At 27.6% G+C, this 17,365-nt stretch overlaps 1 protein-coding gene across 1 annotated transcript in view; it reads left to right on the top strand.

Moving 5' to 3' along the window:
• Positions 1-15,988, top strand: part of LOC129960600 (glucose-6-phosphate 1-dehydrogenase-like) — a 57,633-nt gene extending 41,645 nt beyond the window's left edge. Inside the window, exons 7-11 of the mRNA XM_056074105.1 lie at positions 593-686; positions 4,879-5,095; positions 5,862-6,073; positions 13,147-13,316; positions 14,120-15,988. Of these exons, the coding sequence (XP_055930080.1) occupies positions 593-686; positions 4,879-5,095; positions 5,862-6,073; positions 13,147-13,316; positions 14,120-14,210 (784 nt within the window). The 3' untranslated portion in view covers positions 14,211-15,988. The remainder of the gene's footprint in view (positions 1-592; positions 687-4,878; positions 5,096-5,861; positions 6,074-13,146; positions 13,317-14,119) is intronic.
• The last annotated feature ends 1,377 nt before the right edge of the window (positions 15,989-17,365 follow it).

The raw sequence follows: 17,365 nt of genomic DNA on the forward strand, positions 1-17,365 counted from the left end.
TTCCCTCCAAATGTATTGCATGTACTGTATGTGCGTGAATTACGTAATGGTGGTGACATTGATGCAAAGCAATCTCATTTTTTTTTTTTTTTTTTTTTTTTTTTTTCCTATCCGTTTGCAGAAGACCGAATGGATGCATAGAAAAACGACCCCATTGAAATGTTACAATTCTTTCAACTTATAGGTTAAAAAACCTTTTTCCTAATATTGTCATAAATTTAAGAATTTATTTTATGATTGCTTTGAATTGTTTGTACAAGCTGTTAGTGAAGTGATTTGAAATCAAAATTGTGTGGTATCACTTTCCATGAAAGCTGTTATTACTTTAAAAAACTATTTTTAAAATATTTTTCATAAAAGTAATTTTACTTTGTCACATTAGAAATCAGTGGATCCATATATATACATTTTAAATTTCAGTTTGGTGTGGGGGGAGGGGGGTTGTAGATGCTCAACTCAGGTAGGTAGCTATTGCAATGAAACATTTTGAATGAAATGAACTTTTACATTTTATTTAGCTTTGCCTTAAAGTATGTGGGAGAAATGTATTTTATTATCTGCATTATTAAAAATATATATTTCTGTGCTTTAGGGATGTCATGCAAAATCATCTTTTGCAAATTCTGTGCTTGGTTGCCATGGAAAAACCTGTTACCACGTCTGCTGAAGATATTCGAGATGAAAAGGTGCAGCATATATATATTATAATTGCAATTTAAATTATTTTTTTTATTGAATTTTAACATGTGCAAATATGTATTGTGCAGCTTTTACCTTCTATATATGATTTAATTATTTTTCAGTACTTTACTGTTTTTATTTTTATTTTGCTTCATTTTTTAATTTACTTTCCTATATTTACTTTTTTTTTCTTCTTTTGGTTTAAGGTTAATTTTTTTTCTTTTACTGATATTGATTTTGATGAAACAACGAAGAAAATTAAATAACATGTTTTTATTCACGCTCCGAAAATATTTGTTTTATGAAATATGTTGTAATTTGTGCTGTTTTTTCTTTGAAGAAATTGCACTTAGTGATAAACTAAAATGATAATTTATGTCAATATCGCAGCACTTTGTATTGATCTCCTATATGATCTGAACTGATGATGTAATGTATTTTAGTTATTTCAAAGTCAAAATTTTAATTAAATTCTATTTATTATATGTACAAAAGCGGGATAAGAAAACGTGAAACGCTGAGAATTTTTCTTTGTACTTTAAAAAGAAAGGTAAAGAGGAATACCACTTATATACAATTTTATTTATTTATGTCTAATGCTAATTGTGGTAGTTGGAGAAAGTAAGAAGCTTAAGCATGCGACACAGCTGCCCATTCATCGCAAGCAGTGAGGCTAATTATACTAAGGCTTGAGTAATTGATTATATAATTTGTGAATGAATTAGATGTAATGGGATTGCATCTGCTACAGGATATAAAGTAACCGAGTGGAATTAAGATGATTAAATCTCCGTCTTGAAACTGTGTTTACTGTGGAAATTACTACATGACATAAATTAATGAATAATTTTCATACGATTTGCCAGTTTTTATTTAGAAAATTTTCTCTGAATAATAGCGTAACGAAGATAAATAACGCTTGGGGTACAAATGTTCCAAGAGTAAACGACATTATTTTTTCACCTATTTTTCATATTTATCTTTAAAAGAATGAGATTAACACATTAAATGTTCCAATGGCGCCTCCTAAGACTGATGCCCGGGTCATCTATACATTCCTCTTCTTGTTCCTGGTTGCTATGCCATTGCCCCTGAAACTTTGCACAAGGCTCATTCCGTTATCCGCTCTCTATGGACACTCCATGTCCCTGACTGGCAAATTTTCCATCTTCTTAAAGGAAATATCACACAGTGATTAGTTCTTTTATAGCATCATGGATATCCACCCACCACTTCTAATATACTGTTACTTATTCACTTTATAATGTATTCTCTCCTATAAATCAGCTGTTTTTATATTTATATTTTATTTGTATTAGTTTATTCTATAATATAACCAGTCGCTCTATTTACATTTTCTACAGTTTTATTTTACAGTTGATTGAGACACACTAATTCCCTTTGGCATAAATTGGTGAGTTTAAGTGAAACAATCCACTACAATACTAATACATTGGACAACTGATCAAGTTAACTTATTTGCACCTACTGCCACATCCCTTCCCTCCATTTTTTTTAAACTAATGTTACAGATTATTCTGGAGCAAATGGTTTGGATGTTGTGATTGAATTCAATGAACTCCAATGCGTTTTTTTTTATCTTCTATCGCTTTTCTGTGGCTTGAAATTAGTTGCTTATCCATCGCTGAATTTGTTAAGAAGAGAAAACTAAGTGTGAATGGCATGCTTCTGAAAGAGACTGTAGTTTTGCCAGATCAAAGTTAGATCTTGCATACTTCATTTTATTGAAGTCACAAATTTATAATATTGGGCCTTCTTCAACATTGAATATCTTCCTCTTTCGATGTCGTAAAATACAGAAAGATTTCCATCCGGCTGCGAATCTGGTGATTTTAGCATTTCCATTGCTTTTATTTTTCCTGTGCCATAAAAACAAGAGGTGGATACCATAATCGATTGATTCATTGGAAAATAGTAAAAGATGTCAAGAATTTTTGTACTTTTTAATTAATATTTCTCTTTTTATATATTATTGTTGAAGCAAGTGCAGCAAATTTCTCTTTATGAAAAATATCTCCCCTTTCATTGGAAAGGGCATGAAATTAGTAATTTTAATACGCCTGTATCTGAACCCACATCTACTACAACGTTATATTCCAGATAAAATCTCAATTGTCTGGGACTGTCGCATACGCATAACATGCCATGGAAGAGCTTTTGGGAATCAAGTATGACTTCTTTTGATCTAACTTTCACTTAATTTTGCTGTTTTTTTTTAATATAGTTTTTCTATTAAGTGTGAGTTCTGCAAAATTTTTCCTTTTATTTTCTCTATAGCTTTAAGCCCAATCTCATAACTACTAATACATTATGCTTAACCATCACATACAAATCCGGATTCCAAAGAGACTAGTTTCCCTGAGAGTTTAGTTAGCGGGTTATGTTTTCATAATTACGTGGTAAACTTTATTAAGTCATGAAAATTTATTTGTTTTCTTGATTCTCATAGTATATCATGTTTCTCATTGTATTGTATTGATGTTACAAGAAAATCTTCAATGATTTCACATACTTTGAGGTAAGAAAGAATTCCAAGGACTCATTTCGAGAGTTCTTATGCTTCATCCCCGTACTAGACCTCTAATCGATTTCATAGAACACATGAAACCTTGTTTTATACACATCAGTCCATGTTTTGAAACAATATACCCCTTTTTGTCTGACAAAAAAAAAAAAAAAATTCCCTCTTGTCACTTTCTTGACTGTAAAAAAAAAATCCAACTTTGCTACAAGATTTCTAATGTCTAATAATCTCAAAATATATTGAATTCTTTCCAGAGAATTGTAAATCTCTCTCTCTCTTTCTGGGCAATGCAAAAATCTTTGAATATGTAATAAATATCTAGTCCAGCATAAATATTTAGCTGAGCGTGCTGTTTCCCGTATTACATGCATACGCTACAGAAGCAACCGCGGCGTACGTCGAAAGATCTTTCTTACCTCTCCCACCCTTCTCACCATTAGCATCGCACATAAATAAATAAATAAAAATGTATGTTAGTACATTAAAAAAAGTGTAAACTTTAACTTTTATATGAATGATTTTTTCATGATATGGCTTATAAAAATATAACAAAAAATCAAAAGTTAAAAAATTTTCCGTATATATTGTATATTCTAAATTTATATATATATATATATAAACTATTTGGTTTAATGTGAGTATGAAGGGAATAATTTTGTAGTCCATTTAATAACAACCAAAATGAAAAAATTGGCTTGAACCGGGCTTTAGTTACAAAAACAATGGCTGTGCCGTAAGTAGTGGCATTTTGGACTTATGAGTAGGGGGCTGATGGGAAAGGCCACAGAGGGAATTTTGGGAATTTTTGTAAAATTCTTCTTCTAGTAGTGTTTTATCAATGGAGTCTTTATTGAATGGACTATAAATTGTTTGCGTCTTAGTTTGGATCCTTACTCCAATACGAAAAGTTGAACTTTATTTTCTTTGAATAGCTTTTTAGACTCTACTTTTCTGTTACAAAATAAGTCGATGCCTATCTGATGCAACATAGGAAGTGCAGAGTATGGAAATGAAAGTGGATAACGAAATTTACGTCCTGAGTTTGAAACCTGACTTTGATCGAAAGAAAAAATACTAGATGACACGGAAGCACATAACATTCGCAAAAGAACTATTAAACAAAAAAAAAAAAGATTTTTATAAATTTAGAGTATATGTAAAAGTATTTTTATCTTTCAAATTTTTGGTTTTTCCAATACCAAAATTGCTATATACCATATTATATAAAAATATTCCTAAAAATTGCAAAAATAAATCGCACTGTGAGGCAAATAAACATTTACTTTTCGCAAAGCCTCAATCGCTATAAATTCTTCAGCTGAGATGAATCCTAGGCTGGGACTTAGGCGAGTCGATGATATAGAGGATACACAACTTTCCAGTAAATAGTGACATCTTGAACCTCGCAGGAGGGAGTATTTTAAGGGACTTGTAAAAATTCTCTTCTAGTAAATGGGAAAAATTCGGTTTTACACTATTCCCACAATTTAGTATTTTGTGGCTCTAATTTACTGGGCTAAAAGTTGTGTAAAGATGTCCACTTAGAGAAAGTTGTTCTTTATGATGGCATCTAGAACTAGCGATGAATTAAAAAAAGTTTTGCAGCATTAATTATATTTTGTTTCACAAGCTACTTTTTCTTTTATCGTTAGGTAAAAGTGCTGAGATCAATGAGTGAACTTCAGTTAGATGATGTTGTATTAGGTCAGTATGTTGGAAACCCAAATCTAGAAGGAGAGGGTAAAGAAGGTTACTTAGAGGATCCTACTGTACCTAAAGATTCTGTGACACCTACTTATGCAATGGCTACTTGTTTTATAAATAATGAGCGCTGGGATGGCATTCCATTCTTTCTGAGATGCGGCAAAGGCAAGTATTTTAATATTCAATTCTGTAAGCAGTACTCGTTCTAGATAAAAAAAATAATTTACTTTTGGAAAATCTTGAAATTTTTTATTGATTCAAATTATTTTGCATAATACTTGGGGAGATGAAATAATACATTTTAAGTAAACTATTTTTCAATCCCTCTCTGCTCCTTTGTCCATTGGATTGAATAAAAAGTCTCCTCTTCGAAAATGGTATTTCATTTAAAAAAATTAAATTAGTAAGAGAGGGATTAAAATAAGTCATTTTTTTTCAATTAGTGAGGTTGAAGTAAATCTTTGAAAAAAATGCTAACTTTTGATACCGTATCTTGTAGATTTTTTTTAGACATGATAATCTATGATATTTAATAAACTTTGTGTATTAATAATTAAAAAAGTTTCTTTTGAGGAAGTCTTGAAAAGCTATTCAACCTTCTTTCGTACTTCAGCTCAATGTTTTATTGATTGCAAAATGTAAAGTAATATATGCATCTTCTATAGTAATATATATATATATATATATATATATATATATATATATATATATATATATATATATATATATATATATATATATATATATATATATACATGTATTTAAAAAAATAATTGTTCAAGCTTTTGTAGAAAAGGAAGATTATTCATCAAAACGTTTTTTTCCTGGATATTTTTATTCTGTTTTAAAGCAATGTTTTGCTATATACTTCTTTGTGTGTTCTTTTATAGCATTAATTTCCGAAATGATAAAAGAATCATATTTTTTTTAGCTTTGAATGAAAGGAAAGCCGAGGTGCGCATTCAATTTAGAGATGTCCCTGGTGATATATTCAATAAACAGTGTAAACGAAATGAATTAGTTATTAGAGTTCAACCTGGAGAAGCGGTGTATTTGAAGTTTATGAATAAAAGACCAGGTAACATTACATCCTTCGCTTTGGAAGAAACGGAATTGGATTTGAGCTATAATAGTAGATACAAGGTATGAACTCGATTAGTTTTATATTTCATTATAAAATATGCCTCCTTTCAATATAATCCACGTAATTTCTTTTTTACATCTAGAGGTTAATTTGTTTGACAAAAGCTTATTTCGCTTTTAAAAATGACAGATACTAAGCAGCCTATCTCATTCTACGTTAACATTTTTTTAATGGCATTTACCCCCATTTAAAACAAATAGCAAATATATGAGCCATGAAGAATGCTGTAATTATTTTTTGTTTTGTTGCTTCAATGAATGTTATTGAAATTAAATTTTTTTTTGCTATTTGCTTATCGTTAGTTGTATTACTTTGTTTTCGCATTTTAGAGATTTGGGTATAGTTGATCAAAATGGAATTTAAACACTGTTCATTATTCAGAAATTGCATGTTAAAGCGTAAATCTCTATCGATTTGAAATGACAACCGTTATAAGTTTTTGACATTTCATGAAAGCAGTTGATTTATCGTTTTACTGGAATCTTCTAATTTTGCCTAAAAATTCTAACTTTTTCGGTGTGTCTGTAGAAGTAGTCAATGAATTCCTACAGTTTTTACTTTATATAAAAAATGTATCTATGTAATATATATACATAAAAAAATTATGTATGTAGTTAGTTACAAAGGTGGTAATCTCTATTTTTTTTTAACAAATACGTTTAAGTATTTTAAATTATTTGATTTTTTTACTATAATCTTACTGAAACAGCTTCGAATGCATGTCATTTTAAAAAAATCACATTATGTTTCAATATGACAAAAAAAAAAAAAAAAAAAATCAATTTTTTTTACATTTTAATTCAGTGACGACCACTTTTGCAGCACATAATATATACAATGACAATGGTAAACTAGTGTATACATTTTCAGAATCAAAAGCTTAATATAATTAAAATATAATCAAAAGCTTAATTCATTAACTTTTCTTTTTTAATTCTTTATAGTAAGAATTAAATTAAACAGAAAATATTTACTACTTTGTTGATTACATTAGTAATAAACTTTTAACTTTCTTTCATTAATAATTTAATAAAAATTTCCCTTTTCTCAAATCTACTCTAACTATATTTAATTCTAGTGTTAATAATCATCTCTGCTATTCTTACCTTTAGCTCTCCAAACTCATGGTATGGCCATTAATAACTTTTAGTCATTTTTGAAATGTAAATTTACAAATCCTGACCAATAGAAATTGTTTTTTAAATATTTAACTTTCTCTCAATCTCAGGTTTGTTCTCCTTTCCATTAGCTCTCTTAAAACTGCGTGATTCAATAATTTTTCTGCATGATTCAATAATTTTTAAATTTCCAATCATAACATACCCCTATTCTGTATCTATAAATTCTTTAAAATTTCCGTTGTAATAGAAAGAATGTGTTTTGTTTGTCTTGAATAAATTTTTACTATTGTATTTTATTTATATTATTTTAAGTTTTAGTAAAATTAATGGCTATCTTAATATCTGTACTATACTTTAAAAAAATTCTTTATGGCTGTACGCAATTTTTGGTAGTTTCAGCTTGTCGAAAATGATATTCACAAATGTAACAATTAAAAAAATCAATTATTTCTGTCTTTAAATGGTAACCCATTTTTTTTTATCTATATTGAATTTAAGCTTAATAAATTCAAAATTATAAATCTATTGAAGAAATTTTTAAACTTTCAAGTCTTCAGAAATTTTTTATTAATAAAAATTATATTTATTGAATAATTATATTTGATTTAAAAATATTTATTAAAATTTATTCTTAGTCAAAACAAATATATTTTATATTTCCAGTGATATCCCAGATTTCAATATTCCTGAAATTCTTCGAAACAAATATCATAATTTTGCTTCTTCCCTTGCTTCTCTTTGTTACAATCTTCTCTATTAAAAAAACTTTTTTAAAAATTTAATTTTTTATAAATGTAAATATTATCTAGGTCTCCATATTGCTTACCATTTAATTTGCCATTAAATCCATATAAAAAGTTAAGTTTTTAGATTGATTATATTAATATTTATCCAAATCTAATATTCTATATTAATCTATTGTTTTTCATCCAAAATGCATATACTTATAATTCGAATTTTGTCTTTTCAATTTCAAATTTTTGTAGTCATGCGATTCATTTTTCTTATTTTTGATTGTGTATTTCTGACCTTTTAATGATTATGTATGTGTGTAATGATATTTTAATTCTAATTGCAATTAATTAAATTCCAAGGTTTTGTTTTAATTTAACCCATAGTAACTTAATTCGAAAATATTCTCTTATATCATGATCCAATTCCACTTTCTCTACTTAATTAATTCAAGAGAAGCTTTATAAAATTGCTGAATCGGCTAAACGTCGACACATTCACACGCTCAGCGCGAAGGAATAGAAAACTGTCCAGTAAGCACATTATTTTTAAAAGATCCCTGCGTTTCCTTTACATGTGATTGACATGCGTCAGAAATCCCTATCAGAATCTTAATAATATATTGGCACTATGAAGAAATATTTTTCCTATCAATTTTTCTGGTTATATAAGACAAGGGATAATTTATTTCTCTCTTCTTCCCCACTTCTACTTTTTGTACTGTGCTGTGGCGGACGCGTAATGCCCGCGTCTTTGCTTGTAAATAATTATGCTTTCACGAAACGGATATTAAAATTAATTTAAAAATGTAAAAAGTCTTTTCACTGTCTTCAAAACTGCATTCTGCTTCACATAAAATAATGCTTACATATATATAATATAGATTAATTTTCCACACAGCTTATATCTCGAATGGCGAGCCAGTGGCACGCGACACAATATTTTGGGCACGTCCCCAATCCAAACGGTTTGGCTTTTAGTTCAAAATAACAAACTTCACTATGAAGTAATTAGAACAAATGCAAGTGATCGGTCGCGGTGCGCGAAGTGCATATTTCCATTCCCTGCAAGTGCAATAAAAGACAGAAATAAACACTCGACGTCTATGAGTAAATATGTTAGCAAAAATTGTTATATGAGCGCGGCAAGTTACTTGGCTGCAAATGCCATTGATCGGCATAGTAAGCCTTTTCAGGAGGTCGAATTTTCGAAGGAAGTCTGGTTAGAATACGTGTCCTCACTTTTTGAGGATTTTGATAAGAAAGGTAAGATAATTCAGCGCATCAAAGATATTCCTCTATCAAGAAACACAATAAAAGAAAGAATCTTAAAACTGGCCGGAAATGTAACAGATGACATTAACTCCGCTCTTTTTATATCGCTATGTCTTAACGAAAGTACTGACGTCACTAAATCTGCACGTTTAGCTACTTTTGCTCGATATTTTGTCGGAAAACGTCATTACGAAAGAATTAATTGCAATAACAATCGTTGCTAACAACTACAAAGGGTACAGAGATTAGTAAGGATGTTAAAAAGTCGCATGCTGAGAAAGAAATTGATTTGAAAATAAATGTTTCAGTAACAACTGATGGTGCTCCAAATATGGTGGGCAAAAAAAAAAAAAAAAGGTTTAATTATTATTATTTTTTTTTTTTTTTCAAACAGACGTAGGACATTCAATTCTGGAATTTCACTGCATTATTCACTAACAAGCCTTGTGTGCTAAGAGTGGTTTAACATCTTTTGATAATGTAATGGCGTTAGTCACAAAAATAGTCAACCTCATATCGTTGCAGGTTTTAAATGAACGAAAGTTTGATGCTTTGTTGGATGAAATCAACTCAGTGTATAATGGCTTACTAATGTATAATGATGTCCGCTGGTTGAGCTGCGGGAACATACTTCAAAGGTCTGTTGACTGTTTGAAAGAAATCAGACTGTTTCTGCAAAATGAGGGGGAAATTGAACAATACCTACAGTTGTTAGATATTATGTGGCTTTCAAAATTGATGTTTTTTACAGACATATGCCAACATTTCAAACAATTGAACGTAAAACTTCAAGGCACAAATAAAAAAAATTGTCACCATGAGGGATCTCATTCGCACTTTTGTCGCTAAATTGCGTGTTTTCAGAAACAATATTATTACAAAAAACTATAAACTTGGAAAAAAAATATCAAAAATATCACTTTCCAAACTTGAAAAAATATCAATATTATATATCAAATTTATATGTATATGAGAAACCAGACGAAGAAAAAGTTATTGAAGAATTTATTTCTGTAATTGATTCTTCAATCAAGGAATTTTCAGCGAGATTTTCTCAGTTCAAAGAATTAGCGGAAGTTTATTATGTACCCTGATGTGATTTCATTTGATAAACTGAATTTGTCCCAATTCTATTGGTTGGAAATTGGAGAATTTGAAATACAACTGATTGATTTCCAGTCTAGTTGAATATGAATTTAAAAATTTATTGAAAGAGGAGAAAAGTTGGAAGAGATAGAAACAGAAAGATTAACAAGCAATATAAGCAAAAATGACAGTAACGAAATTTTGGAAACATGGAATTCGATTCCAGACACGTTTAACTGTTTGTTTGAAGAAGCTGGTTCATGCTATTTTAACCATATTTTTATCTGCTTCTGCCTGCGAGTCATTATTTACAGAAATGAATAACATTAAAGACTTGCTTAGAAACCGTTTGGCAGATGACACCCAATTCAGCATGCATTCGGCTAAAAGTAACACTTTACAATCCTAATATAAGATATTTGCCATCTAATCTGCAACAATAGAAGTCACACTAATGTTACTTTAATTTGAAGCTGAAGTTTTGAGTTGTTAGTATTTTATTTTATTATTTTCCCAATAATCACAAGTCAAAATTATTTGAGGCACGTCTATACCTCATTGAACATTTCTTTAGAAAAAATGACACGCTCATCCATAAAGGTTCGCCACCTCTGGCTTATATGATACAAATGAATATGTTTTGTGATTGAATTTATATATCTAATTAAATATTAATGAGAACCAACTCTTTTACCCACAAAACTATTATCATCAGGAAACAGATAAAATATAACTATTACTATATTATAATGTTCAGGAATGCTGAAGACTTGATTTCCATTAGAAATATTCAAGGAATTTTAACATGAACTGATTTAGAAAAATATTCGATTTAAAGACCATTTATTAAGATCCGCTTTGTAGTATGGAGTTTAATACCAAGAATCAAAATGTTTAGGCACATTTTTGCAGTTTGATTAAATTAATGTCATATAAAAATATTAGATAGAAGAATTGTTTATGGACCTTTTTAAATTATTAAATATTAATTAATGAATGTTATGCATTTTAATCATATGTAGACATTCATACCGTATTTAATGAAAAAATTACTATATTTCAATTAGTAATCATGCTCAGAAAATATATAATTTTGAGTTATTATTTTAAGGTATGCATAAATAACTCCTTCCGATGTATATATTTTTAAAAACGATAATAATTTCTAAAGAAAAATTATCCTTCGTAAAATTGATAAAAATAATTAACCTTTTTTACTGTTGGAAAAATGAAAATAAATTCTGGTACAATCCTCATGTATTGAATCGTTTTATAAAAAGATGGTGAGGAACATGGGTTGCTATTGGAAAATCTAAAAATTTCCCTATTTGCGAATGGATTTCACGTACATATAAAGGAAAATATATCATTTAATAATCAAATTACGTATTTCGTTTCATTTAAGAATTGGTAAGTTGATATTTGATTATAAGAAGAATTTGGATGTTTTGGTTACATAATACATTATTTAAATTAAGTAACCTGCTTGTTTGCTACATTTCGCTATAGTTGTAACATATTATTTTTATGGTGATTAAATCTGATTTTCATAAACATAAATAATTTTAATTGAGATATTTGCTTTAAACTAATTTTTTTTCATATCACTTCTTTCTTTCTTTCATATTCATTTTTTAAACTGGCATTTTTTTAATGTTGCTTTTATTTTTAATAAAAGGGCTTAAGACTTCCAACTTTCACGCATTAAGTGGCGAATTCAGCTTCTCTTGTAAATAATACTTATTATTGTCTCCAGTATGACTGAGATCATGACAAAAAAATTCATGACGCTGTGAATTATTTCATTATTAAATTATATTTTCCAGTGTTTAGCACAAGTGATCTCAAGTACCAGATGAGACTCTTGAAACCTTTTTCAATTGTGACTCAATTTTTGTATATGGGAATTTTGTATGCCTTATAGTATATAATTTGTTGGGATACCTGATTAACATGTAGGCAATCATTAAGATTAAACAAAGATAATCTTTATTTAATTTAGTGTATGTAGTTTAAAAAAATTATTATTGAGTATCTAATCGTTTTAAAATAAATTTATTTATGAGCATCAAGATTAAATTTTTATTTTTTAGTTTGAAAGACTGGGCAAAAATTCATTGTTATTAGGATTTCTTTAATAATTATCTGATTCCTTGTAGGTTTCTGCTTTTATCCATTTGAATTCGTTTGTGGTTGACATAGTACAATATCATTACCCTTCTATTGATTAAGAAACCCTACATTTGAAAATTAAGTCAGATGCTATATATTAAAAGCTATTTTGAGGTTGCTGATATTAGACAAAATATTTTTTACTTTGTTATAAAATTAAATTGCAAAATTAATATATAATTAACATTTTAATTCACAAAATTGATTAAACACTTGAGCTAATATGATTATCCCTTCAAATGTAATAGATAAATAAAATTCATTCAGATTAGTTTGTAGATTTTCCAGATAAGGATTATTTTGATGAATCAATATTCTTCTCGCATGATAAAGATGATTATATCCATTACTACATTAATATCTCTTATGTTTGGGTATAAAAGGATATACTTTCATGTGAAATTTGATTTATTGGATGCTAATATCAAATTGTAGAATTTAAAGCTAATTTATTAATTAATAACCAGAAGTGAAAATAACATTAAACTTCCAAGATTGTTGGGATAAAAATTATGAATGGAAAATCTATTTCTTCAATGCATTTATTAGCATATTTGATTTGTTGATGGCAAGTTCATACATGTGTAGCAGTTCTGTTAAATATATATGTTGTATTACTTCGGAAATTTTTCTTGATTTTATTTTATTCTGTCATCAAAGAAATAAGTTATAATAACTTTTTTATAGGATTTGGTTATGCCAGATGCTTATGAACGTTTGATATTAGATGTATTTTGTGGAAGTCAAATGCATTTTGTTAGAAGTGATGAATTGTCTGAAGCATGGAGAATTTTCACCCCTTTATTGCATAAAATTGAAAAGGAGAAAGTTAAGCCAGTTCCTTATGAGTATGGAAGGTAAGTTTAATTCTTTCTTAAAAATATTAATTGGTAATATTAATACCTTTGTAAAGAAATTACAGGCATTCTATTTTATACTTAATATGCATTTGATTATTCAAAAATAACAGATAAAAAAGTTAGAATTTCATGTGAATTTGAAAAATGCTAATAAATGTTTAATAGAATTCTAAATATGATGCAAATTATAAGCATAAAAGGAACCAGTAACTGAAAAAGAGGTAAAAGTTGTTTGCATTTTTTAAAGTATCGTTATTGCTTTTAACTGCAAGATTATATACAGCATTCTTGGTTCTCATGATATAATAAATTTCTTTTTAAAATTGTGATTCATAATAGACAGGCATTTTAAATATTTGTTGTATTTATTGGAAAATTCTTAAAAGAAAATCTTGAAAATTATAAATTGAAAACCAAAATAAGCATCTGGAGTGCTATTAACTCTTCTCTTTATTTTGCTATTATTCTTGACAATCGAATAGTAAAAGAAAGGATGGCCTTATATTTATTCTATAAATGTACATTTGTGCAACATTTTCAGTCCTCCAAAAGGGCATTAAATACATGAAAAGGCAATGATATATAAAAAAATGCCTATATTAAAGCTGTAGAATAGGGTATAAATTTTGTATTGAGTACATTATGAAATATTTCTTTCTTTTTACATTAGATTTAAAATATTTTCTGAAACTGTATTTTCTAAACTTCATAATATTTCCATTTTAAATTATTAATTCTATTTAATTATTAATTACTAATTATTCATTTTATATTGTTAATGAATTTATTAAATTTTTTAGCCGTGGTCCAATTGAAGCAGATGAACTTTGTCAACGATATGGATTCAAGTTTTATGGAACTTACAAATGGACCAAACCCTCACACATGTAATGCACAAAATATTGTCAATGTGAACAATCAATCCTTTTGTTTACCAAATACTGCAATATGTAGTGTTAACTGATAAAGGTTGTATATTTGAGTATGCCTATTTTAGCTTATTTGCAAACACATGATGATTGATTTATATAAAAAAAATATTAAAGCTTACATAGCTTTCGTATGCATATTTTACGCTTGAAAAATACAATTTTATGACTTTGTTACTTTTTACACCAAAATATAAAATTAATCCGATTTTTTCTATTTGTTATTAAATGGTCTAATAATTTCTCTTTTATTATTAATTTTTAGGAAATATTTCTTTGTTTGCATTATTTGTGTTATAACTTTAATCCGTTTGTTTCATTTATTCATGTTTGCTGTTTCAGAACTGGTAATAAATTTGTAATTGATGTTTAAGTGATAAGATGGTTGTATGGAAAACAGTCTTTTTAAAGCATTTGCTCTGTTAATGCTGTTGTAAGTGATAATGAATGTCGAGTTCCTGCTGAAAACTTTATTGTTCTGCTTATATTATATTGGAATTTTCCTTTGAAAAATTCCATCTATAGATCTTATTTGATGATTTTGTTATAATCAAAGTGATAGATGTCTGATAATATACATTGCATAATACGAGTATTATACATTTTACAATTTTCGCCTTACACCAACTGACTTTAATGCGGGTGCTCTTGTTATGTATGTTATAAGTAGCTGTCTTCAGATCTTCTAAAAAAAGCACCATTTATTTTGTACTTTTTATATGAAAATCCTTTTTGAGCTTTTAACCTGAATTAATATATAATTTGAAACTCAAAATAATTATACAGTATTTTATTACTTTTAATACTTTTCTCAGAAACTTTCAAAAAGAATCTCTATTCGAAACGTTCAATAATAATAGCTAGAAAGCATATATTTTTACTTTACGTTATTGAAGAATTATCTGTGCTGGACTGGCTTTTTTTAACGTTCATAATATCTTATTTTGTTGTCATTGAAGAATTCTCTGGGTTTAAGTAGCTTTTTTTTTTTTTTTTTTTTTTACATTTAGAGTATCATGCTTCTAGCATGGAAAGTTTTAAGGTTTTGTATACAGTTTAATAGGGTGTCACTCATTTGTGATTGTCGAATTCGTCTTGTTTTAAAGCAACATATATTCTTTTTATTTATAGAACGTTTCATATTCAAAATTGTAGGAATATCTGTTTCAAATTTCATAGAAAATAACTCTTCAGCTCAAAAATATATCAAAGTTTAAACTAACTGTTATTAAATTAAGATTCATTTAATTTTAATTTTCAAATATAAAATATTTTTTGTTATGAATTCTAATTTTGTATTTGAGAATTTAGATAAAAAAGAACATTATTTAAATTTTGTATTAAATTTTTGCACCTTGTAAAATACATTTTGCACGTGTTATATTTTCCTGAACCTGTATATTGGTGTTACTAGTATTACTAATTTAAAAATGTAAAAATTTGTTATTTCGACACTAATTGCTGCTTTTAGAGAAAAGCTTAAAGTATCATTCTTTAAATATTGTAATTTCGCTGCTATCACTTATAACTGCTCAGGTTTATTCATACATGCATACCTTGAAAACTTAACGATAATTTGTTATTTTAACTTCCGTAATTACTTTTGAAATAGCATTGAATTTATATTCTGAAAATATGTACATAAAAATTGCAAACTTTTGAAGGAGCAAATTTCATTTGTTTAGTATATCACAGAAAATATTTGATATCTCTATCTGTGCAGATAAATTTTAAGTTTTATTTTTTTTTTAAAGATCAAATGTAATATTTTGTACTTTCAATTTTCATTGACATTTTGTATTGTATTTGTTGAAAATAAAGCATGTTAAATATTTCAGTATGTATTTTCTTTTACAAAAATACATCTACGCTAAAACAGGCCATCACGATGTTGTTTGGAGAATTTTAAAAATACTATCAAAAGCATAAAAAGTTAGTTGCCTAGTAATAATAATAAATTTATTGATAAGTAGTTTCATAAATTTTAAAATACATCAAGTTTTATTTTCAACTGAACAAGGAAAATTAGAATATATGAGCATATAGTGGAGTGGCATATTAAGATAACATGCACTTCTTTTTATTTTTATCTCCTATTATTCATAGACCATTAAAAGAAAGTAATTAAATTATTATTTTAATTAAACCGGTGAAGCTAAGGTTCGATATTTTGCGCGTAATTTTATAAATAAAATGTTGATAAATTAATAAAATGTTGACTCATATTGAAAGATATAAAAAATAAATAAGATAAACAGTGACACATTTCTAAAATGTTTCAATCAAAAAGAATTGAAGGTGTAGTTATTAATCTCTTCGAGATTAAATTCAGTTATTATATGAAATTAATTGATAACGGGAATTTGCTAGAATTCAGGTTCATTAGAATTTAATGGAGGTTGAGATTAATTTCCTTTTGATTACAATATTAATTTGCAGAGATTTTGTTAACTTTTATTGATTAGCAGCACTTCATTTTCATACTATTCAGAGGTAGGAGAAGCTAGATATAAGTATGAACATTCCTCTTTTAATGGAAACGTGTTTCAGAAAATTTGGAAAATGCTTCATTTATCTGCATTATCATACATCACTTTTTTCATGAATGAATTCTGTCCCTCAGTATTCCATCACTTTTAGTCCAACACAAATAAATCTTTTTGTAATTGCTTGTTATTTGGAGAGCTATATTTTACATCTCATTCTTTAGGTAATCTTAGTTTTAATAAAACTGAAACTTTCAAATGAATTCTTGCAATAAAGGATTTTTCCAATTAGGGGATGTTAAATTACTATTTGTGTAATAATGGTAGAAACGAATATTCTTAGAAAATCTTTACTGATCAAGTTCTGTGACTTAATATTACATGTGTATTTGCTTTTGAATATATCTTTCTGTCCCGCATTTCAAAGTTTTGATTTAGTAGATTCATTCTATCAATTTATTTTATTTGCTTCTACATCTAAATCTATAGTTATTTATATGATAGATATTAAAACTGTGATACAAACTTATTCAAGCACAGCTGTTTAATGTTTAAATTAATTTTGATTCGATTTTAACTTTTCACCTGTTTTATTTTAAGTCCACTGAGAATACATGAGCTCTAATGACGC

The sequence above is a fragment of the Argiope bruennichi genome, chromosome X2 (assembly GCF_947563725.1).
Source record: "Argiope bruennichi chromosome X2, qqArgBrue1.1, whole genome shotgun sequence".
Classification (NCBI taxonomy): domain Eukaryota; kingdom Metazoa; phylum Arthropoda; class Arachnida; order Araneae; family Araneidae; genus Argiope; species Argiope bruennichi.